This window comes from Rhododendron vialii, chromosome 11a (genome assembly GCF_030253575.1).
Source record: "Rhododendron vialii isolate Sample 1 chromosome 11a, ASM3025357v1".
Lineage (NCBI taxonomy): Eukaryota > Viridiplantae > Streptophyta > Magnoliopsida > Ericales > Ericaceae > Rhododendron > Rhododendron vialii.
The window spans coordinates 24,699,572-24,725,693 of record NC_080567.1 but is presented as its reverse complement, the minus strand read 5'-3'; the positions used below and the strand labels follow the sequence as shown (position 1 = coordinate 24,725,693).

Here is a 26,122-nt window from a genome sequence, read left to right as displayed (position 1 = left end):
ATCTTGTTATACCATATTCCAACATACCTGCGACTGGAATTTCCCGGGCTGAAAAACCCCAGAGCGAAGGTTTCACCACTGGACACCAAAACGTTGCCGTCTTTGATGGATTGGTTTGGAGTTAAGATGTCAACGGAAGTGCAAATTCTGAAGAAAAGAAATGAAAGCAGTAAATTGAAGACCCATTTTTCGGGATTCATTGGTTTGTTTAGTCTGAATTGAGGTAGACTACTGAACAGAAAAATATGATAGTACTTGTAATTGTGTTAGGCTACTTAATGTTAATTTTGATTTCCATATGCAAGCAGGAATGGAACCAGGATTTATTTCTAGCTGTAGCGAATTGTATACTAAAAAAATAAAAAAGATGCATTACAATATTAATAGTCATCGGCTCCAAAAAAAATTAAAATAACATAAAAAAAACTATAGTAAATGATATTTTTCATTTGCACATTGAGTATGAAAAAAGACTAACTTTAATTTTGGGTATCAATAATGTCACTCCAACAACAACCGAACCCATGTAGTCCTCAATCATTGGGGCCGGGTATGGGCGGAGAATGATTGAAGACAGATCTAACCTTTGACAATATGCACAAAATGGCTACTCTCAAAATACCACTTATACAGTTGCCCCTTGTACCTGTTTTGCTGCGGAACCATGCCCCAAATCAAAGCCAAAAGGCATCAGAGAGGGCAGGCTTAGAGACCCAATTCAATTTATGTGCACATTATCATGCTTCCTTCATTAATAGTCTAGAGCATCGGTATGCACAAAGATAATGCCACTCCCCAAATTTATAATGTCACTCCCCAGATCTATATATAGATTTTCCAAATTGATAACCGCATTCCCTTTTGGGAGTGACATTATAATTAAATTTCCTTAATTTTTTAGGTTAGGTTATTTTAGGGTTAGAATGTGGAGTTTTTTTTCTTAATTATACATCATCATTTATATTATTTCACTTTGGCCCGTTGAATTTAGTTTTAGAATACTTTTTGGGTTTCCTTTCTTAAAAAAGAAGAAGAAGATTTATGGTTAGTATATAATAAAAAATAAGAAAAAAAACCTACCAGTGGCAAGATTATAAAATTTGGGGATAAATATTTTTTTATATAATAATTATATTTTCTAAAATTTTTGTCGTGGCGGCCGTCAACCCCCGGTCCCATCCTTGGCAATATAGTCAACAATGGAATTGGAACTTCCAACTAGCACTAGTGGAATGTTCTCCTCTCCCTCCAGTGGTGTGGTGACCACGGTTCGAACCCCACAGGGAGCATGTTTGGAGTTTCAAGATTATGGATAGCCTCTGAGCCCCCGTGAACTAACATACTGACACTTTATTAACTTTCATTGATGTATATCGTTTGAGGGGAAAAAAAAAAAAAAAAGACAATGGAATTGATTCAAAGTCGTTGAAGGATACGTGTGGCCAGGGGTCGATTGAAGGTTCTTGATGACCGATGCACGACTTGTAATTGTGTTAGGCTTCTTAATGTTTGTTATCATTTCCTTATGCGAGATAAGTCAATGGAATAGACAATTTGACATTTACCAAAAAAAAGTCATTGGAATTGACTTAAAGTCGTGGAAAGATACGTGCGTGTTGGGGTGAATTGAAGGGCAAAGTCTACTTTGACTCTTTGTAATTTGGGTTATGTGCGGGTACACTCGTTATGGTTAAAAAGTGTGCACATAACATCCAGGAGAGATGCTATATACACTACATAATTACACTACACGTTACACTATATTTCATGTGGAGCTCATTTCAGGCTTCAAAAAAATCCAGAAAAATATTCATAAATTCTAAAATATTATTTTATAGGGCTCTGTAAAAAATTAGCTTCAACGGATATTGGTAAGTATTATTTCTAGATTCGTAGTGCCGAAATTGCGCAATTAAACAATTTCACCCTTATGATACCAAAAGTAGTACTTACCGACATTCATTGGAGTTAATTTTTTATAGGACCCCATAAAACAATATTTTAAAATTTATCGGTATTTTTTTAGATTTTTTTGGGACTCAAAATAGGTTCCACATAAGATGTAGTGTAACTATGTAGTGTAAAAAAGTAGTGTACCTATCTTTAGTGAACATCCAGTGGCTTGTGAAATATGCAGATACACCCCTTGCTGTCATGTATTCCATCTATATTAATAGAATTTTGAATTTTTTTAAAAAAATATAAGAGGAAAATACTCTTTTGCAACCAAAATCTAATCCGAACCGTTCATAATGTACTAATTATAGAATAGAGCGTCTTTGTAAAAAATCAACTCGATCAGACATCAATACCTCAATGATCTAATTCTTGTTAAAATGAATGATAAAATTAAATTTGAAAATTTACTTCCCAATAAATTCGATTCGACCATGAGGTTTTCATTTTTTGATTGACTTGATACTCGTCAAACTCTACAATGTCAACGGTTCAGATCAAATTTTTAGTACATTAAATGGATTGGTTAGATTCAAGGAAGAATAAAAATTAAGGGAAAAGATGAGGGCATATCGGACTTTTAATGTTATGTATATTAATATGGATGAAAAATATAACGGCAGAGGATGTGTCTGCACATTTCACAAACCACTTGGTGTTATGTGCACACTTTTGAACCATAGAAGATGTATCCACACATGGCTCAAACCACATGATATCAAATTGGATTTTGCCCTTGATTTGAAGGTCCTTTTTTGATCCTTGATTGAAGGTCCTTGATCGAATGATATTGGCGACTGATAATATATTTGAGTTATGTATAAATCATACTAGCAGGAAGAAGAAGATATCTCAAAAAAAAAAAAAAAATTACTACAAAGTAAAGAAGTTAGGCATTTGACTGGAATCGTCAAGCTGCACATAAGCTCACTCGGACGATTCTGACTACCGAACCCAAAAATAATAATAATATGAAGTTAGGCATTTTCCTTGTCCTTGAGATGAGTTGATCTACAATTTATGATCCGCGCATGACTCTGGTAGTGAATGTTTTTGTTGTTCTACCACACCTTTAAGTTTTTAAGGATAAAAAACAGATATACGTTTTCAACCCTCTGTTTTATAACCATGGGTATAGAGGAATGTACGGGAGCGTTTCAACTTAGGCCTATCAATAGTTCAGATTAGATTTGGATTCGAGTGGAATTCGATCCTAGACAATTTGAATTTGATCGCAAAAATCCAATCTGTGGTACATTTGATCCAAATCCCTTAATCCAAACAGATCGGATTCCCATGTATCCGCTTCGAGAATTTTACCTCTGTTTTTTTGGAGTGTTATAGTCTACTTATAGATGTAATTTCAAGTAAGGGATTTTTGGGCTTGTTTGTTTAATTTTTGAATAGGTTAAATGAATTGGATCAGATCGCATATCATACAATCTGAGGGACATTCAAGTTTTTATAGATTTTAATTTTCTCCTCTCTTTTGCCTGCACTCCACAATGAATCTTTCGCAATTTCATTACTAACCCTTAATTGTTTCGTCCGTGTGCCAATGCACTCCATGCGAATGTAATCGCATTGAAACACGGGCGATATAGAGTTTTTAGGAATAGAGGATTCAAAGGAACCCCAGAAGTGTCTAAGATTTTTGTCATGCCTGGCAAGTAATTCATTGTGTTTATGCGTTTCATAAAATTCAGCACAAAGTGACATACCTAATTCAACCGCATCAACTCGAACATACAATTTTTGTCATTGGGCTCTGGGGCGGAGCTATGTTGGGGTCCCGGGGCCCGACCCCGAGTTTTAAAAATTTTATTTTTTATATACCTGATTTTGAACATTATTGATAATCATTCATGTATAGGTACTTATAATCAATAGTACAAAACAAAATCAGTTCCATCAAATCAATGGCTTAGATCTCTTCAATTCCACTCTTAAGAAAGTGCTCATACTTTCTTAGTTTATTGATTACACAGACGCCATCAGTCTCTTACTCCTCGGGTTGAGATCCACCGTACAAGATTGAAAAGGTAATTCCAATCAGGGTGGGTAGTGCCGTAGGAACTGGCAATTCGCTAGTGAAGCAAATAACACCCAAAAAACAAAAACAAAAACAAAAAATAACAAAAAAGATAGGAAAGGGTGGGGCGGGCGAAAAAATTGGGCCAGACACCAACCGGCCATCGGGCCTGAATGAATTGCAGAAGCATCGGGCCTGAATGAATTGCAGAAGCAGGCCTCTCAGGGACTCAATTATTGGTTGAAAGTAAAGAGGTTTTTAAAAAATATATATGGGTGTGTTTACACCCGTTTTTGGTACTCAGTCCTGAGCAAGCGCTGAAGGGTCATTTAATTATTATGTAATTAAATTGGGTCATGAGATAAAGATATATTGGGCTGAAATCAATGGGCCAAGACAATGTTAAGTGGCCCGGTTAACTTCAGTCCAATCCAGTCATGGGTTCAAAGTTGCTTAGTTATGGACTATGGTTATTTAAAGATCAATAGAGCCCATAATTAATGAAATAGGAGTTGTATCTCGAAAAATAGGCCTTTTATATATCTATATACTACTTCTTTTAAAAGCACGAAGATGTTTTCTACTTTTTGCTTTCCAAAAATGTCCCAACCAGTTTCTATGAATCCCAACTCTATCCCACGCCCCTTACCCACCCCTCCATAACTGGCACACCCGTTCTTTTAAAACACCAAACGGTCATCTGCATCAGTCTACTAACCATCACGTCCCCCCGCATGACTAAAAGTAATTAACACCTATTCTTGACGGGTGTTTCTGCTTCCTTCTGTCCCAAAACTTCTAACGTGGTGGAACTTCTCTCAGGCCAACTGTACGTGGGCCTATTGTACGTTCTCCTTCAATTAATTGGGTTCTATTCTCCTGGTGCGTGCCGCTTTTCAAATAGAGAGATTAATTAGTAGAGAAGAAAATGTGGAGATCAAAGATAATGGAGTGAATTCCCACTCCAACTTTACATGCGTAACGCCGTAAGCATCCTTCAAAAAGTCTCATTGGTTGACGCCAATATCATTGCTCTTCCAACTCCTCTGCAATAGTCTATGTCCCCATTAATTTGGTGGTAAGGATCTGATTTTTCCCAACTTAACGTTGTCCATATAATTTATAGTATAATTCTTCTCTTATATCGATCATTAATGACCTTGTTTTCTTCTCTTATTTATTTGGTGCTTCTGAAATCGAATCTAATTAATGAAATGATTAAACCTTTTTAATTCTGCATCCGTGTGTGTTTGTATATCCTTATATATTCCACCATGAGTACTTTTTATATTTACATATCACTTTGAAAGTGTTTGAGACAACAAGTGGATAGAGATGCATATGCATGCGGGTTGTGGGTGTTATTTTTTGTGCCTAAGGAAATAAGCACAAAAGAACAAGATGTACATGGGTACAATTGGTACAAGGGAATTCGTCAATGCACATGGAGAAGTAAAATTATTTACTAATTTGGGAGTCTTTGAAAAGTGATGGGGACTACTTCTTGAAAGCATGAAACACGTACTGGGAGGATGAATAACCATGAGGGCATCAATGGTGCATATTGTGTCACAATTTGTTAGAATTGTGGCTCATATGTTGAGCATGAAGAGATACAAAAGAGTTCTAGAAATAAGCCAGTTGTCGGCAGTGGAGCGGACGATCCCTCGGATGATTCCTAATGTGAGGTAAAATAATACTCACCACAAAAATGTTTTCTCATTTTACATCACATGAAGGATCCTCCTATGAGAGAATCTTAATTCTACTTATTCTGCCTCATATTAAAGAAAATGTCTACCTTGCAATGAAGGAAGGAAGAAAGATGATCATTCTCGAGAGTTTAAGCTTCAATAGAAAATAATACTACAATAATTACATGTTTTATTGACTGTCACTATTACATAACTTGACATTGCTTTCACGTGCACTGCACGTGCATTTTTACTAGTATTATTTAAAAGAAGGAAATGAAGGAAGCCTACTACCTCTCCTAAACTTCCAATAACTACCGATGACCAGAGAAGAACATGTGTGCAATTCAATTAACTGCTAGAAACCGACAACAAGTTGATTCGTGGGACACATGGCATCACGAGAAGAAGGCGGGAAATTCATTGGCATGCAAAAAATATGGAAACCCTTCGCCTATAAATACTAGTTCTCAAGTCAGAAAAATCATTTTTCAAAAATGGTTCACACACCAACGCTTACACCATAGTCTTTCTAGCGAAGCATTTATCTTTACTTTTCCCGCATCCAACTCGATTACTTCATCAAGTAATTTGGATTTTTACTTTTCTTTGTACCCAACTTTATTATTCCGCCATAATAAAATTTGTGTTTCCTTTTACGTTGCTCTTCTTTCCTACAATGTTAGGAAATTACGAAGTCCACAACCGTTGTGGCAAACCACTTGTGATCTTGCCCATAAGATCACACACTTTCGTTGTCATGGTTAGAAGTCAGAAAAGAGCATCCAGTCCTGGTACGCCCGCGCTTAATCCTTGAACGTTTTTGTGCTAAACAGGGTGGTTATCAAACTAACTCATTTTTGAAACAATTCATGATACTAACTGTTTCCCTCAAAGAAGGGAAACAAACATCTTGGCCGTGTCTGATCGAGAAAATGCGAGGGCGTGCCGGGACCGCGGTTGGTCCGATGTGAAACTTGACGCGAATGCGCGAAAATTTGACTTCGAACAAGAGATTGCGGGTCAATGAAATGGACTTCCAATTTGCTTCGATGATAGTAAAAGAAATACTTCATGGAAAAGTAGATGGAAACGAAAAGACGTACGAGACTTGTATTGAAACGATAATTAAAATCCATTTGCGTTGATCCTTGAAGTCCTATATAAGCTTCGAGGCGAGGGTTGATCCTTGAAGTCCTATATAAGCTTTGCTAGTGAATGAAATGAGGAGAAAGTTAGAGTTGATTATTAAGTATTGTGTAACTGCGTTTTACTTGGAGTGAATGATTCCTCCTATAATCAAGCGTGTAGCTTGGTTGCGTTCGAGTGACATTTGCTAATTAAGTAGCGTTGAGTGCCATCGCCTACCCCCAATCGAGTGGCATCCTGGGACTATCCTAACCTTGCAGGTCTCAACCTGCGTCAAATAATAGAGGTACTGGTATTATTGTTATACAGCTTTATGGCAACGCGGAGTTAGTGATGTAGAACACGTGGAGACCCAATTCCATGATCACCTGGACCGAGCCAAGCCCCGGAAGCCCAAACGGTGTTTAATTTCAGATTACCCAATTTGGCAAAATTCGGACGAGCTCGGAAAAGGCCCAAACTTGTCGGGCTGACTTATTTTCATGCTTCGGTCAATACTCATGAATCCTAAGTTGATGATCGATGGAGCTTTTCGGCCTAATTCCTTCGTTTGGGCCTTCAATTGCGTTATTTTGCCGTTTTAAGAAAGATTTGTTTCGTTAATAACTCTTAGACCGTAATTCCTTTTAAGTTGGTTCTTTTTGGAAAAGTCTTGTTTTTCTTTCCCGTTTTCAGTTTTAGGAAAAATCCCAAATTCTAGGACTTTTTATTTTCTAAGTTTATTTTTAGGGTTTCTAGGGTTTCGGCCTATATAAGGGTTTGTAATTTAGAGTTTATGCAGCTTTTTATCAATAATATTGCAGAGCTTCTCTCTTTCTTCCTTGTGCGCAAGGTTTGTTCGTTGCGACAAGTTGTTTATCTCATTTGGACTAGTACGCTAACTAGTCTCTTCTGAATTCCGCTGCGTCAGTTATCTTGAAAGATTAGTCTTAACAAAGCTTGCATATTTTGTGTTTTTGACCTTGTATAAAAGACCTTTCTGGTAGTTTTATATAAATCTCTCCATCTAATTAACCATTCAGTACGCAGTTTTCACGTCCATCTGGCGAATCTTGAGTTTATGAACGGAAGCCAAGGCAAATAGAACTCTAATTTTAGAAATTTTTGCTACCGTGCATTCGTCCTTCATTCTCTTTTTGAAAATTCATTCGCAGCCAATAGCTTTGGGACTAATCTCAAACTCTCTAAATAGAAGCTTTCTAAAGCACATAAAAAGGATTTGAAACCACCCAAAATACACTCTTTAATCAGAAAGTCTACACACACATACAATTTGTGCACAGATTGTGCACAGATTTTATTGTGGGCTCCACCACGGGTCCCACACAAATCATCCGAACCGTTCTTTAAATGTAAAATATTTTTTCAAGGGTCCGTGTAAAAAATAATTTCAATCTGATACCTATAAGTACTCGATCCAATCAAATAACTTTTCATTATCCGAAAATCTGAATGAAAAGTTAGATGGTTGGATGAAGCATCTATAGGTATTGAATTGAGCTTATTTTTTACGGGGATCCTTGAAAAAATGTTTTACATTTAATGAATGGCTTGGATGATTTGTGTGGGACCCGTGGTGGGCCCCACAATAAAATCTGTGCACAATCTGTGCACAGATTGCTGTGTGTGTAGCACAGTTCCTCTTTAATTTCGATAAGACATAACATATCGAAGTCGAAATCTATGTTTGGCTTAGTGTACGTGATAACGGGATACGGTAGGTCTAAACAATACTGGCTAAACACAGCCGAACTCATTTATATCAATCATATATTTTAGCGAGCCTCTAGTTCAGTCATTGTCACTTCATTGATGCTGGGAGGACTTTGAGCGGTAGTATGTTCATGCGTCTCTTTGGAACTTCGCTCAATATAAAAGCCAGGTTGCTTGGGTTGGGGCAAAGCTACGGTATCCGAAACCAACATTGAGACCACAGATGACATAGTTGGCCTATCTTCGGGGCATTTCTGGACGCATAGAAGACCAATCTGTATACAACTCAACACCTTAGACATTGGAAATGAACCCTCCATCATTGGATCTATTAATTCAGAAGCTTTTCCGTCAATCCAAAGTCCCCATGCCTGAAATGGCTCACTATAGTTAGAAATCAACTCTCAAAAAATATACAAATGGTGAAAAGGCTATCAAGTTCTTTGTGTATGAACTTACATGTCCAAGAAGGTTTAGATCATGCTCTGCATGATGAAACTTTCTATTCCTTTTGCCACTCATTATCTCCAAAACTATGACTCCAAAGCTAAAAATATCTGATTTTGTTGAAAATAGACCGTCGATTGCATATTCGGGAGCCATGTAACCACTGCATAACATTATAAAAAGAAATAAAAGTTAGTGCCAAAGGCTATTATGCATAAAATAGGGAACATTATATGACTTAAATCACGTACAAAGTTCCGACCACCCTTTTTGTTTTTTCGGATGACTGATCACCTCCAAAAGCTCTAGCTAGGCCAAAATCTGAAATTTTGGGATTCATCTCACTATCAAGTAGCACATTGCTAGCTTTAAGATCCCTATGAATGATTCTCAATCTTGAATCTTGATGAAGATAAAGAATCCCTCTAGCAATCCCAATAATGATATCCAGGCGTCTACTCCACAAGAGCAATTTGCTTCTTGTTATTTCTGCAATTTCACGAAATTTATTACACTATTTACTTTTCTTGGTCATATAATGAGACAAACTTTGTGGAAATATACTATCCCATTGATTAAGTATGAATTCCGATGAAGAAAAAAAAGAGAGAGGAAGGTTTATTGGGCAAACCAAAAATGATGGAATCCAAGCTTCCATTAGGCATGTACTCGTAAACTAGCATTCTTTCTTCTCCGAGGATGCAACATCCCAAAAGCTTAACTAGATTACGGTGTTGAAGTTTGGCGATCAAAATAACCTCGTTTTTGAATTCCTTGAGACCTTGTTTGGAGTCCCTTGAAAGTCGCTTGACAGCTATGTCTTTTCCCGTTGATAGATGACCCTGTGTTAGTCAACACAAGAGTCATTTTCTTCACGACTACTTGCCAAGTTTGTAGCTTTTGGCTCTCTTTTAGAGAATTATAATCGATTCACTCATTTATGAATTCGATCATAAAATCAAAATTACCTTGTAAACTGATCCGAAACCCCCTTTTCCAATTTTATTTGTATTAGAAAAGTTGTTAGTTGCCCCTGCAAGGGTGACCATATCAAAAATGGGCAATTCTACGTTTTCTTCATCACTATCTTCAATGTCTATCCCTGCATCAATAATAGAAAAAATAATGTTCAATACTCGGTGACCCCGCGAGGTTACTACTACTGATGGAAAAACCAAGTTGTTTCGAAAAAGTTACATGGGCCTTGATTGGGAGTGATATGCCTGCCTTTCAACAACATGTTCTATGCAACCAAAACATGAGATAAGTACAAAAGCTTAAGAAAACTGAGTAAGAAAATACAGTTTAATTGCTTATAATTACCTCTTCTTCGTTTCTTCATCACCAACAAACCTACTAAGATGATAAACAGGACTGATGCTAAGACAGCTGATGTCACCACAACAGCCACCTTCCTTTGCTTTAGTCTCCTTGATTTCCTACGTTGAGCTGAATAAAACAAAAACATTGGACATTCATCATCAAATCAGAAATTTACTCAAATTGATTAATTTGCAGCAATCATAATGCTGTGCTATGGTTGATTAGATGCTACATGCCTGTAATGTTATTAGAAAGATCTTTGAGTTAGACTGCCTTAATTTGTTGTATCCTGTTGCCTCTGAGAGTAAAGTTTGCCCTATATAACCTTCATAGTCCAGTTGTTTTTGCATTTTATTTAAATAGTCTCAGGCCTTCAATATCAGAACGGCGTTATTAAATGCAAAATGTTAAATGCTATTTTACCGGAATTTGTATGAGAATATTCAATTAGAATGGAGTGGTTTCGTTTTTTTGTAGGTATGTAATGGTACAATTGGTTTTAGGACGGGAATAGCAAACTATGCTCCAATTGTTCGCCTAGCTAGTGAACCCTGCGTGAGATGACGAATCAACTACACAAAGTGACGTACCTAATTCAACCGCATCAACCCTTACATACAAGTCTAGTCCATCTTCAGAGAACCTTCTCACGTACCTTCTCACATCCATCAAATTTTCATACCAAGTGACGCAGATCGCCCTCGCTCCTCCTTCTACAGTACTCGTGTAAGCCAGGCAAGAACAGTTTCTCAAGCACTCATCCTTGCACTCATGCACGCTCAGGCCCATCCAGACACGTGCCTTGGATGTATCTGGAATCTTTGCATTCGCAACCTTAACAAACCCTTCTCCATTTATGCACATGGAAAGTTCCTTGCGCTTCTTGATGCACCCGTCAGATGCATCTCGCAGGTTCCACTCCTCTGCTGACCTGGGCTCGTATCCAGGAAGGCACGTACACTCGAAATGTTGCCCGTTGTTAGAGTCGCAGTAACCATAAGCACCACACCGGCCGTAAGCAACGCATTGGTCTCCAGGGACCTTATCGAACTCGACCCATTTGCCGACCCATGTCACCATTTTTAAAGAACCCAATTCATCCACGAACATTGTCGACAGGTTCGACGCATTGATCAAGGTGTAAGATGTATAAACTTCGTCGAGATTGTTCACTTGAGTTCCATTCATTATGGAACGTGCCATGTCCTTAGGTTTTGCACTCCTCTGACGTTTTAACCATGTGGGTAGCCGCCAGACTCGGCTTGAGGCGCCCTTGAATAGTATCAACTGGGGCAACTCATTCAGTTCAAGCCGTAAGGAGTATTCTCCTGTACTAGGGTCGTCTTTCGTCTTCCACGATGTGAGGAACCATTCAAGACCGGTCTTCCGATCCAACCCAAGCTTCATGTTTGGCAACAGGGTATTCGTAGGATGATCAAAACTTTGCCAAACAACACCTCCACTCCCACTATCTCCTTGGAACAACACCAAATTCCCCGAATCCAAGAGTCGAGCTGAATAAGAAATTGCTGATACATTTGTCTGCCAAATGGTACAATTTTGGGTATTATCGTAGATGACAAGGTTTCCATCCCAGTTGAGGGATAGAACCCCTGATGTACCGTTGATTGGGCTATCCCTGTTGGCTACCCAAACAACAGTTTGTTCTAGAATCTTGTTATACCATATTCCAACATACCTGCGACTAGAATTTCCCGGGCTGAAAAACCCCAGCGCAAAGGTTTCACCACTGGATACTAGAACGTCGCCATCGATGATGGATTGGTTTGGAGTTAAGGTGTCAATGGAAGTGCAAATTCTGAAGAAAAGAAACGGAAGCAATAAATTGAAGACCCATTTTTCGGGATTCATCATTTTGGTTTGTGATTTAGTCTGAATTGAGGAAGACTACCGGACAGAAAAATTTGATAGTATTTGTATAGCGGAAGGCCAGAGTCGAATTTTGCAGGTTTCTTTGGAACATTCTTGTAATTGTGTTAGGCTTCTTAATGTTAGTTGTCATTTCCTTATGCGAGACAAGTCAATGGAATTGGCTTAAAGTCGTTGAAAGATATACGTGTGGGGGTTGATTGAAGGTTCTTGATTGAATGATATTTGCAACTGAAAAAATATCTGAGTTATGAATAAATCATACGGGCAGAAAGAAGACGATTATATTATTTAAAAAAAGAATATAAAGTTCATTATTTTTGTTTTAGTTATTTTGTTAGCAATCTTGCAATTATAGAAATAAGTATCTACATTATTTAGTTTTTCAATTTAGTTTATTGAGTTTTCTTTTAAGAATTATTTGATCAAGAAGACTCGATTATAATTTTGGTAGTTTCCTTTTTCCTTATTTCCTAGTGTGTAGGGTTTCTCCTACTATAAATTAAGTTGTAAGCCTTAGGGCTATTCAGTTTTTGATGATTAATGAAATTTAAAAGAGTGTTCTCTTTTATGGCAACTTTTGGGTATTCTGTGTGAATCAACCAATTGTTGTTGCCTTTATTCATGAGTATTCTCAGACTAAACAGGTTTAAGAAAGAGTTGTCACGATCTTGTCGCCCGATCTCTTTTTTGAACACGCCTCCCTGCATCATGTTATTTGTCATTTCCTTATGCGAGACAAGTCAATGGAATTGGCTTAAAGTCATTGAAAGATATACGTGTGGGGGTTGATTGCCCGTTCCACTTTTGGAAAAAGTGGGTTTTTGAAAAAGAAAGGTAAATTTCAAGGTCAAAAATCATGTGTTTATGTAAATAATTTTTCTACCAATATGGATCTTTTTTGATAGATCTAATTAAGATCTTTTAAACGGTGTAAAAAAAATTGAAAAATTATTTTTCATTTTCGTTATATTTGAGTTTGAAATTACCTTCTTTTTAAAAAAGAAGGTTTTTAGAAAAAGCGGAACGGGGTCTGAAGGTTCTTGATTGAATGATATTTGCAACTGCAAAAAAATATCTGAGTTATGAATAAATCATATGGGCGGAAAGAAGACGATATCCCGGAAAACAAAACGACAAAGTAAAGAAGTTGTGCATTTGACCGGAATTGTCAAGGTGCACATAAGCTCACTCGGATACATTTGACAGTTGAATCCTGATCCATATTTTGAGAATCCACACCGGTATAGGACTGTGGTTGGCTCTTTGCAGTATCTTACCCTTACTAAACCTGAAATTTCTTTTGCTGTCAATCTTGCATGCCAGCATATGCATGCTCCTAGACAAAACCATTACATTGCAGTTAAAAGAATTCTGAGATATGTCAAGGGCTGCATACACCAAGGACTACATTTTGTTCCCAGTTCCCTCACCTTAACAGGGTTCAGTGATGCTGACTGGGCTGGAGATCATGTAGATAGGAGGTCTACCACTGGTTTTTGTCTATTTTTGGGTTCTAACTTGATCTCATGGTGTGCAAAGAAACAACACACTGTTGCCAGGTCTTCCACAGAAGCTGAGTATAGAGCCTTAGCTCAGACTGCAGCTGATGTGCCTTGGGTTTAGCAGTTACTTCTTGATGTTCATGTCTCCCCTACTTTGCCTCATCTCATCTAGTGTGACAACCAGTCAACCATTGCCTTGGCGTCTAATCCTGTTTTTCATGCAAGGACCAAACATGTCGAGGTGGACTATCACTTTATTCGAGAAAAAGTTATCAGCAAACAGATTTTGGTTCAACATATTCATACCTTGGCTCAAATTGCAGATCTTTTTACAAAATCTCTATCTGTGGACATGTTTCTTTCTTTGAAGGCCAAACTCATGGTTACGGATACTCCCATGAGTTTGAAGGGGGGTGTAAAGAGAACTCATTAGTTAGTTGTGGACCAAACTGTAATTACGTTAGTTGCGTGGCTCGTTTGTTAAACTGTAGTTAGAAGTAGTTAACTGGGGTTTGGTTTGTAACTAATGCTGCTAAGGGTAGTGCATAGTATATCAATCAATTGCTAAGTTCTGTATCAGGACGATCGAAAAGAAATGAAAATGGAGATTTCTTTCTCTCTCTCATTCTCTCTCTATCTCTTATTCTTAAGTAGTTCTTGAAACTTCTTTATACCTGTCCTAGAAGGTTTAGATCATGGTCTATGTGATGAAATTTTCTATTCCTTTTGCTGCTCATTATCTCCAAAACTATCACTCCAAAGCTAAAAATATCGGATTTTGTTGAAAATAGGCCATCGATTGCATATTCAAGAGCCATGTAACCATTTCATAAGATTACAAAAAGAAATGAAAAGTTAGTGCTAAAGGTTATTACGCATAAAACAGGGAACATGACTTAAATCATGTACTAAGTTCCGACCACCCTTTTTGTTTTTGTAGATGACTAATCACCTCCAAAAGCCCTAGCCAAGCCAAAATCTGAAATATTAGGATTCATTTCACCATCAAGTAGCACATTGCTAGCTTTAAGATCCCATGAATGACTCTCAATCTCGAATTTTGATGAAGATAAAGAATCCCCCTAGCAATCCCAATAATGATATCCAAGCGCCTACGCCATGTGAGCAATTTGCTTGGTATTATATTTGCAATTTCACAAAATTCATTACACTTTTTACTAGTTTATTTCTTGGTCATATAATGAGACAAACTTATGTGAAATATTCTTTTCAATTGATCAAGTATGACTTCCTAAGAAGAAAAAAAGAGAGAGGAAGGTTTTTTGGGTAAACCAAAAATGAAGGAATCTAAGCTTCCATTAGGCATGTACTCGTAAACCAGCATTTGTTCTTCCCCGAGGATGCAACATCCCAAAAGCCTAACTAGATTACGGTGTTGAAGTTTGGCGATCATAATAACCTCGTTTCAGAATTCCTTAACACCATGTGTGGTGTCCCTCGAAAACCGCTTGACAGCTATGTCTTTTCCAGTTGATAAATGCTCCTATTTTAATCAACACAAGAGTCATTTTCTCAAAGACTACTTTGTAGTCCTCAGCTTTTGGCTCTCTTACAGAGAATTTTAATCGTTCCACTTTTTTATGGATTCAATCATAAAAACAAAATTACCTTGTAAATAGAACCAAAACCCCCTTTTCCAATTTTGTTTGTCTACCAAACGGTATGATTTCAGGTATTATCGTAGATGACAAGGTTTCCATCCCCGTTGAGGGATAGAACCCCGTATGTACCGTTAATTGGGCAATCCATATTGGCTACCCGAACAACAGTTTGTTCCGGAATCTTGTTAGTTCCAACATACCTGCGATTGAAATTTCCCGGGCTCAAAAACCCTAGTGCAAAGTTTTCAACACTGGACACCAAAACGTCGCTGTCTTTGATGGATTGGGTGGGAGTTAAGGTGTCAATGGAAGTGCAAAATTTGAAGAAAAGAAATGGAAGCAGTAAATTGAAGACCCATTTTTCGGGATTCATCGTTTTGGTTTTTGATCTACTTTGAATTGAGGCACACTACTGCACAGAAAACTACTACGATATTGGTATAGCAGGAGGCCAGAGTAAAATTTTACTGGTTCCTTAAATTTTATATTCTTGTAATTGTGTTTGGCTTCTTAATGTAATCATCATTTCCATGTGTAGGATAGTCAATTCCATTAGAGTTTAAGTGACTTTAAGTGAACGTTTTTCATGTCCTGCCACACCATTAGAGTTTTTTGGAGTTCTTAAGGACAAAAACGTTTTCCCTCCCTGTTCTTTAATCATTGGTATTAGGGATGCAAATGAAACAAAACAAGACAAGCCGAGACGAGCTTTGTTGTGTTCTAATTGGCTCGTTTACGAGCCAAAAACTCAAACTCGAGCTCCACTTGGGTATTTACGTGCCGAGCCTGATTCATCCACTAAACGAGCCTTTTTATATGAGCCAAACCGAGTCTTGGAGTGTTAAACTCGGGTCGTTTACTAAACGAGCCCAAAACTCGAGCTCGAGTTTGGTTCAACTACTAAACGGGACGAGCCGAGACAGGAGATGCTCATGAGCTGCTCTCAGTTCATTTGCAGCCAATACCATCAGAATTTGATCACGAAAAATCCAATCTGATGGTCCATTTGATCCAAATCCGTTAATACGAATAGATTGGATTCCGATGTTATAGACGTAATTTCAAGAAATGGATTTTTGGGCATATTTGTTTAATTTTTGAATAGGTAAAATGAATCGGATCAGATTAGAACCCTGATAAGGGACATTCAAATTTTTACAATTTTTTCCTCTTTCTTTTGCCATCACTTCACAAATACGTCTACAGTTTTTGGATCTAAATACACCTCAAAGAATTTTTCACGATTTCATTTTGTGAATACTTTTTTGGGGTTGCGAATCACCAAGCCCTAAATTGTTTTGTCCGTGTGCCAATGCACTCCAAAATATGGTATGATGAGTTTGAAACACGCGTAGGGGTGTTCTGCTTCCACCCCTTAAAAAATAAGTACTTATTTGTAATTTTTAAGTTTAAAAATAATAGGCTTACTAAAATAAAAAAAATATGCAATATGGATCTTGTTTCATAGATTTCTCTCGATGAGATCTATCAAACCCTGGAAAAAAATTAAAAAATTATTTTGTAAGCTCATTATTTTAAAGCTTGAAAATAAGTCTTTTTTTTTAATGTACTTATTTGAGGAAGTAGAACGGGGTCCGGGTCCCGTTCTGCTAAGGGATTTTTTTTGAATCAAATGTGATATATTGTGAGAGAATGACCCGTCTCGTAAATTGGAAAATAAAAACGTTAGCGGAATGGAACCTAATCATGAGTATGAAATCGCATAGAACACGGGCGGAATGGAACCTAATCATGAGAATAAAAACGCATTGAACACGGGCAATATAAAGTTTTTACTTTTTAGAATAGAGGATTCAATGGAACCCAAAAAGTCTCCATTTTGGTCATGCTTGGAAGGCAATTCATTGTATTTATGTGTTTGCGAATGGGAAATTTCCGCTCCCACACACAAAGAAGGGAAATATCACACGACAAGAAAAAGAAGGAACATGAGAAGACACGTGATTCGGTCTCAACATCGATCTACTCAGAGAGAGAGAGAGAGAGAGAGAGAGAGAGAGAGAGAGAGAGAGACTATACCAACAAAGAGCACAATACATGGTGAGTTACAAAATACACTCCCACTTAATTGGATCTTTTCCTCACTGTTTTTCTACTCTATCACCCACTCCTAAGTTTTTCCTTTCACACACACACAGACAAGAAACACATGCACTGCCTTTAAATAGAGATACATACAGCCCAACATGCCAAGAACAACAACCGCCTACTCCAATTCAAGTAGAATTCCATCTGCCAAGAGTCCTATTAGAATTCCAAAGAGCTACGTACCATTCCAATTATTAAACCACCAATTGACCACCGGCTGAGCATTTCTGTTTTATCAATTATGAGCCTGCCGCATCATCCCAAGGTCATTTTCCAACTAACACAAAATTAAATATGTGGACCCACATGAACAAAAAAAAAAAAAAATTACCAACAGCTTAATCTCTACAACCAAGGTCCAAGGCTAGCTAGTAGTCATTTTGAAGGGGACCGTTGATAACAACACCTGGGAATTATTAGTCGGCAAACAAGACTTGAAAATATGAATGGGTGTTTTTCTACTCTCAAATCCACTCCTAAGTTTTTCCTTTCATACACACACACACACAAGAAACACATGCACTGCCTTTAAATAGAGATACAGCCCAATATGCCAAGAACGACAGCCGCCTACTCCAATCTTTACATTTTACTTACACATCCAGTCAACGATATAAGCTCTCTTTCTTTGAACAACTTTCTTTCTTCTTTTCTTTTTTATCAGCAAAAAGATTTTATGAATCTTTGAAAAACGGGTTACAAACAATTAAACTGACACTAGGCATGACAGCATCACAAATGGCACCCATGCACCCCGATAATCATATGCCATCTAGAACCCTAAAACAAAACAAAATTCCATGGTTGGCAAAGTTACCAATCAAAACATTGCAAACAGATTACAGAACACCAAACTTTACAAGCTAGATAACTAAGGCAACCCAGAATCATCTCCAGATCTACACAAACATCACCAGCTGCACGCAGCATCATGGCAATTGGCGTCCCCTTAGCTGAACTGTAGAGACCCGTATTTTTGAGGTTATATTTTTTCTTTTATAAACGTACGGCCCGTCTAAATAGACAGTACGGATATTCGGGGTGACGTGTTCGTAAAAGGATATAAAGGTAATTATGTGAGAGGTGCATGTGTGAGTGTGTGGTGCGAGAAGCGGGGGATTGCTCCCCACTTCTATAATTCTTCCCAGGAGAATTATTTCTCCTCTCTATTCTCTCATTCTCTCGCGGCTGTCTCTCTCTCCTCTCCTCCGAAACTTTCTCTCCTCTCTTCTCTCTTCGATTTCATTCACCTAGGGTGAGATTCCGGACAAAACCCGAGTATTAAAGTTGCTATTCGGAGTACGGGCTTTCCGAATATCCAAGAAAAATCATGACCGGACCTCGTGGAGCTACGGTTGACTGGGTCAAAGGGTCGGGTTTTACTCAAAACCCTTGAGGTAGGGATTTCTCATTTCTATTATGTGTGTATGTGTTGATTTGGTGTTTGAATCGTGCCTTAGATCGTTGTTTTCGTTGTTAGAAATGTTCTGATGGAGTCTGAAGATCGTGCACTGAAAACCCAGGTCCTACCGGTAGGAGTTTTGGTCCTACCGGTAGAAAAGCTGTCCAGTAATGTCATTTTCGTGAAATTGTGGTCTCCTACCGGTAGGAAATTGTGTCCTACCGGTAGGAAATGAAAAATTCAGCATTTTGGCAAAACTTCGAACGGGCATAACTTTTTCATCCGAACTCTGTTTTGGGCAAATTTTATATCGAAATTCATGTACCGGAAATGTACTTTCCAATGGTGGTGGTCTCATCTTCCAATTCTTAACCGATAAGATTTGGCAGCCAAAATAAGATAGATATGTTCGTATACGTTGGGAAATCCTTTTTCCTTAGAATCGTTTGGGTGAAACATGGGTGTTCTTAGGTTCCCCTGAGTACTAGTTGAATGGTTTGACGAGGCTAGTGGTATTCTTAACGCTTGGTAGTGGTCGTTGGGTTCCGTATGAGTCGTTTGACACCGAAACGAGGGTTTAGAGAATATAAGGAGTATAGGTGGCCGAAGGTTGTATGTGTTGACATGCGAAGTGAAAAACGAACACATAGAATATTTCTTTGAGTTAAACAACGCTAGGCATGGATACATGAGACATTTCCTTGTGTTTGATATGTGGTACACCTCTTGCGTAACTTATACGATTTTGCGAGTTGCAAGGTGGAAATCTATGAACTCGTTGTGAGAGTTTATCTTTTGATGTGTGAGTGCTTGTATGGTGATGAGAAACTACTAATGTAACGATTGCGAGTTGATTGAGATGAAATTATCTGTACTACTTCTATGTGAATGAGTTTTTGTTGTGAATTCATTATATGTGACTGAGATGAATGGCTAAATTGTAAAGTATATCGAAGGAATTGTGGTATGGTGACCTTTGATGTGTGACTTGAATTAGCTCCATCAGTGAGGACGGAACTGGTGGGGAGTATCGGGATTTCTTAATTGGCCCGACAGGAGCTTTTGCTCATGATACAGAATGATGAGGAAATTGTGACACGATGTGAATGGAAATGGGCTATCATTGTGAAAGTGTAAGTAAGTGATACGAAAGACATTGGTGTTGCGATTCTTTGATTACGATAGTTTCATAAGTCAAGATATCGGATTGGTGATTCAAAGTGATATGAGGAACAGTGGTAGTCATGAGAAAATCATATAGATAGTAAGTCCTCGTGGTTGAATTAGAGTTTTGGTGTGTAGTCACGGTACTTCATTTATGTCTTCGACCTTGGGAAAATTACTAGTTGTGTTTCGTTTCTTCATTTGAGATACCGTACCTTGCTTCTGTTATTCATTCCACCTGTCATTCCATTCGTATATAATAGTTGTGTAGATTTCTCTACTGGGCACGTGTTTGCTCAACCTACCACTTCAGGTTCATTGCAGGTCATGGTCATGGTCATGGAGTACTTGGAGTGCATGCTGACATTATCGATTAAAGCTATTTTGGAGAGTACTTTATTCTTGTATAACAAACGACTTTGTTATGAAATTCCTACTTTGAAAGATTGTATTCGTAGACCAATTTATTGAATCGGAAATTGTATTGTATTTTGGGGTATTGTACGTACGATTGTGAGGACTTTGTATTTCAAATGGTATTGTTAATTTATGTTGAAAATCGAGGGCGTGACAACTTGGTATCAGAGCATAAGTTTAGAATACCTCGAGACCGTGGGGAGACTTTGAGTCTCATGGGTTCAAAAAAAAAAAATATTATTGCATTGTGACATGACTTATGTGCTATTGAGTGATTGATATGTATCCAACTATGTGGCATTGCATTTATGTTACCGTATAATGGCTTAGAGTTGTTAGATGGGATTGGTGGAGTTGGAGATTCGTAGTGTATTCCTTTGTTGATGATCTTTTCATTGTTTCTTTGTAGTGAGATGCCTCCAAGACCCGAGAATAGGCGGGGTAGGATTGGGAATCCGAGAATGGGGGCAGGACAGAATCAGCTTGCTAGGGATATTGTAGCGGCACTTGCGGCAGCTAATCTTTTGCAACCACCTCCTAGGGATATCGCGAACAGTCGGGCCATAGTAGCTATGAGAGAGTTTAGCCGTAGAAATCCACCTCAGTTTGATGGGGAGAGTAGCGACCCCCTTGTGGCCGACCATTGGCTTTCACAAATTCGTAAGATCTTTAATGCCCTTAAGATTACGGAGGACGACCTACGGGTGAGTATAGTAGCTTGTCAACTTACCGGTGAGGCGAACGAGTGGTGGGAATCTGTTTTAGGAGTAAGGAGAGACGCTAGGAGGGCGGCTGGAGTTGCAAATCAGGAAATTGAGCCGGTTGAGGAAAGTTTGACTTGGGCTGAATTTGAGACACTTTTTGAAAACCAATATTTTCCAGAGTCGTATCGCGAACAGCTTAGAAACCAATTCGAGAGGTTAGATCAAGGTGACATGACCGTTTCAGAATATGCCACTAGGTTCCAAACCTTGTCCCGTTTTGCGCCAGAGTTAGTTGCAACCGATGGTAGGAAATGTAGGCGTTTTGAGAAAGGGTTATGTCTATCTATCAAGAAGTTTGTGGTAGGTCAACGAATTGAAAGGTTTTCTGACATTATTGAGTGTGCTAGAAGTATTGATTATACGGAGGAAATACCAGAGGAGGCGAAAGTGCAGGAGTCGAGGAAACAAACCATTAGCAAGAACATATCTATAGAAACATCTGGGAGCCAAGGCAGGAAGAGACAAAGAGATCAATTTTGGTCCACCTCGAGCCAACATAGTTCAGAACCACCTAATCTTTCTAGAACGTCAGGAGTTCCGTCGGGATCAACAATTGTGTGTTATCGGTGCCGCCAGTAGGGCCATCGTGCAGTAGACTGTCCTCAGGAGAAGGAATATCATGGTCAGAGACCACCTCGGGTTTGCTATCGATGTCGTCATCCGGGACACTTAGCGGTAGATTGTCCACAATCGACAAGTAGAGGGAGCGTACAAAGACCCACGGGGTCGGGTCATGCGTCTCATACCGCGTTGCAAGGTAACGTGAATTTATATGTTATGTTGAGATTACTTATGCGTATACAAAGTGCTTAATCGCCAAATGATTGTTATTATGAAGTGTACGGTCTATTCTAGTGTTGGATAGCATTGCAGAGTTGTCTCTATGAACTTGTCTGATAAAATCTAAGTGTTGTGACAACTAGACTAATGGGATGAAAATACTCAAAATTGATAAAATGAATAGAAATCGTGCAAGGTCTTGTGGGATTGAAATGAACTAAATTACTATTGGGCTTCTTAGAGCCACGAGTTATGAAGTTTGGGCACTAAGTGAGCCCGTGGTTGTATTGGGTACTGTGTGAACCCGTGATGGTATTGGGCACTGTGTGAGCCTGTGGTATTTTGGGCACTATGTGAGCCTGTTGTCATATAGGGCACTGTGTGAGCCCGTAGTGTGCTGGGTACTATGTGAGCCCGTACTATGTTGGGCACTGTGTGAGCCTGTGGTATTTTGGGCACTATGTGAGCCTGTTGTCATATAGGGCACTATGTGAGCCCGTAGTGTGCTGGGTACTATGTGAGCCCGTACTATATTGGGTACTGTGTGAACCCGTTGTATTGGGCACTATGTGAGCCCGTGGTTGTATTGGGTACTGTGTGAGCCTGTTGATGCGTAGATGTGTTCGATGATGTGTAAACCATTAATTCGTACGGTGGGTTTGCAACTGGTTAGTCTATTATGGTAATTGTGTATGAAATTGGTTGCTGTTTAGTTTTAATCTACATGCTTGACTTGTAATGTAATCTTAGCGTGTGGAATTTGCTTTTGGAACACGATACTGGATAGATGATGATGTGCGTATAGGTACTTGCTACGTGTTAAATAGATGATCGATAGGAAGTGTTTAAATGGGGTGACCCAAATCTCGTAGTTAGATGTAACATTATGTGATGATTGAAATCTCTAATCTCAACTCCTTATTTTGTTATACCTTATGATTTGATGATTTCTTTGCATGCCTTTCACTTTATAGATTATGGTCTTATTCAGATTTTCAATAGTCTAATTAATCCTTCGTGAGATATTGAATAAGTAAGACTACAAGGATGTTGTAAACATATGCCGAACATGAATTGAATTCTTTACTTGGAGCGCCGCGTAAATATAGTGAAATGTGTGGAGTGGTGGGTCTTGGTTTAGAAAGTTGTTACACTTACGGATGTACACATTTTGAACTCAAAAATTTTCTGAAAGGGATAATGCTTGGTGAAAGTTGAATCTTTGCATAGTTCATTTTCAAAAATGATAACGGTTTCAAAAAAAAATGATAACGGTATAGACTCGGAGTCGGCTACATCATAGTCCATTCCCATGTTGACAAAATTGTCATTATTTTCAAATGACCAAGTGAGCTGTTTGTAATTAATTGTTGATAATGTCGTTCCGAAATGAACATTTCCTTTCAAATTCTATAGAATTTTGTCACACATGGGCCTGTTTCAATGGTTTGACAACTACTTGAACAAGAGTTTTCAAGGAGGGGGCAAAATTTTCATCAAAACTAACACTTCACCATGGCTTTGGAAAATATAAGTTGGAAATTCATGATCATTGTTTGGTTTAGACTTCATCGTGTTGGACACTTTAACAACTACTCGGCATTTGTCTTTTAAGGGAATTTGTCTTGAATTAGTATTAAGAACTATTAGAGTTCTACTTGTGTGAGTCTTAATAATTTGAGTAAGTCGGGGAGTAAAGAAATGAGGTGAAAAGAGAAATGTATGAAAGTTGATTTCCCTGTAAACGTGCGCGAAGAATCTAGTAAATCTTGGGATGGATGAGTTAATCTTAGAACTTTTCGATTTTGTATTGCTTGACAAGGTTGTTGAATTACAACGTTATGAAATTCTCTTTTGTGTTTGGACGCGGTCCATGGAACCAGAATTGGTTAGTCGGAAGTAATGAGAATGGATATGGTTTGTGAGACTGGAATTAGATGGTAACATGACTATGATTTGTATGAATACGACAACTTCGTGATTTGACGTGTATGAACATCGGAACTTGGCAATTGTTTAGTAAGAAGCTAAGCTAGTTAGTTGTGGCATTATAGAGTTTTCTACTTTTCTTGCATTTTGGACACGGAAGTGGCGGATACGAAGCGTTGTGTGGTGAACACGGCCCTTAGGATAAGAAATCCATTGATGGTGTGCTTTCATCTATTCTATGCAAATCTCGGGGACGAAATTTCTTTAAGGAGGGAAGGATGTAGAGACCCGTATTTTTGAGGTTATATTTTTTCTTTTATAAACGTACGGCCCGTCTAAATAGACAGTACGGATATTCGGGGTGACGTGTTCGTAAAAGGATATAAAGGTAATTATGTGAGAGGTGCATGTGTGAGTGTGTGGTGCGAGAAGCGGGGGATTGCTCCCCACTTCTATAATTCTTCCCAGGAGAATTATTTCTCCTCTCTATTCTCTCATTCTCTCGCGGCTGTCTCTCTCTCCTCTCCTCCGAAACTTTCTCTCCTCTCTTCTCTCTTCGATTTCATTCACCTAGGGTGAGATTCCGGACAAAACCCGAGTATTAAAGTTGCTATTCGGAGTACGGGCTTTCCGAATATCCAAGAAAAATCATGACCGGACCTCGTGGAGCTACGGTTGACTGGGTCAAAGGGTCGGGTTTTACTCAAAACCCTTGAGGTAGGGATTTCTCATTTCTATTATGTGTGTATGTGTTGATTTGGTGTTTGAATCGTGCCTTAGATCGTTGTTTTCGTTGTTAGAAATGTTCTGATGGAGTCTGAAGATCGTGCACTGAAAACCCAGGTCCTACCGGTAGGAGTTTTGGTCCTACCGGTAGAAAAGCTGTCCAGTAATGTCATTTTCGTGAAATCGTGGTCTCCTACCGGTAGGAAATTGTGTCCTACCGGTAGGAAATGAAAAATTCAGCATTTTGGCAAAACTTCGAACGGGCATAACTTTTTCATCCGAACTCTGTTTTGGGCAAATTTTATATCGAAATTCATGTACCGGAAATGTACTTTCCAATGGTGGTGGTCTCATCTTCCAATTCTTAACCGATAAGATTTGGCAGCCAAAATAAGATAGATATGTTCGTATACGTTGGGAAATCCTTTTTCCTTAGAATCGTTTGGGTGAAACATGGGTGTTCTTAGGTTCCCCTGAGTACTAGTTGAATGGTTTGACGAGGCTAGTGGTATTCTTAACGCTTGGTAGTGGTCGTTGGGTTCCGTATGAGTCGTTTGACACCGAAACGAGGGTTTAGAGAATATAAGGAGTATAGGTGGCCGAAGGTTGTATGTGTTGACATGCGAAGTGAAAAACGAACACATAGAATATTTCTTTGAGTTAAACAACGCTAGGCATGGATACATGAGACATTTCCTTGTGTTTGATATGTGGTACACCTCTTGCGTAACTTATACGATTTTGCGAGTTGCAAGGTGGAAATCTATGAACTCGTTGTGAGAGTTTATCTTTTGATGTGTGAGTGCTTGTATGGTGATGAGAAACTACTAATGTAACGATTGCGAGTTGATTGAGATGAAATTATCTGTACTACTTCTATGTGAATGAGTTTTTGTTGTGAATTCATTATATGTGACTGAGATGAATGGCTAAATTGTAAAGTATATCGAAGGAATTGTGGTATGGTGACCTTTGATGTGTGACTTGAATTAGCTCCATCAGTGAGGACGGAACTGGTGGGGAGTATCGGGATTTCTTAATTGGCCCGACAGGAGCTTTTGCTCATGATACAGAATGATGAGGAAATTGTGACACGATGTGAATGGAAATGGGCTATCATTGTGAAAGTGTAAGTAAGTGATACGAAAGACATTGGTGTTGCGATTCTTTGATTACGATAGTTTCATAAGTCAAGATATCGGATTGGTGATTCAAAGTGATATGAGGAACAGTGGTAGTCATGAGAAAATCATATAGATAGTAAGTCCTCGTGGTTGAATTAGAGTTTTGGTGTGTAGTCACGGTACTTCATTTATGTCTTCGACCTTGGGAAAATTACTAGTTGTGTTTCGTTTCTTCATTTGAGATACCGTACCTTGCTTCTGTTATTCATTCCACCTGTCATTCCATTCGTATATAATAGTTGTGTAGATTTCTCTACTGGGCACGTGTTTGCTCAACCTACCACTTCAGGTTCATTGCAGGTCATGGTCATGGTCA

At 38.5% G+C, this 26,122-nt stretch overlaps 1 protein-coding gene, 1 non-coding gene and 1 pseudogene across 2 annotated transcripts in view; all 3 read right to left on the bottom strand.

The window, feature by feature from the left end:
* Nucleotides 1–647: 647 nt before the first annotated feature.
* LOC131309045 (small nucleolar RNA snoR100) lies at nucleotides 648–754 on the bottom strand. The gene has a single exon (XR_009194718.1). It is a non-coding gene; the product is annotated as a small nucleolar RNA snoR100 (small nucleolar RNA).
* Nucleotides 755–8,490: 7,736 nt separating this feature from the next.
* LOC131306456 (G-type lectin S-receptor-like serine/threonine-protein kinase SD1-1) overlaps nucleotides 8,491–26,122 on the bottom strand; it is a 104,436-nt gene continuing 86,804 nt past the window's right edge. Inside the window, exons 1-7 of the mRNA XM_058332707.1 lie at nucleotides 10,905–12,552; nucleotides 10,315–10,440; nucleotides 9,960–10,093; nucleotides 9,623–9,833; nucleotides 9,243–9,480; nucleotides 9,004–9,154; nucleotides 8,491–8,915 (exon numbers count right to left, since the gene is read on the bottom strand). Coding sequence (XP_058188690.1) covers nucleotides 8,607–8,915; nucleotides 9,004–9,154; nucleotides 9,243–9,480; nucleotides 9,623–9,833; nucleotides 9,960–10,093; nucleotides 10,315–10,440; nucleotides 10,905–12,189 — 2,454 coding nt within the window. The 5' untranslated portion in view covers nucleotides 12,190–12,552 and the 3' untranslated portion in view covers nucleotides 8,491–8,606. Of the gene's footprint in view, nucleotides 8,916–9,003; nucleotides 9,155–9,242; nucleotides 9,481–9,622; nucleotides 9,834–9,959; nucleotides 10,094–10,314; nucleotides 10,441–10,904 lie in introns of the transcript that reaches the window.
* On the bottom strand, nucleotides 14,263–18,373 carry LOC131308482 (G-type lectin S-receptor-like serine/threonine-protein kinase SD1-1; annotated as a pseudogene).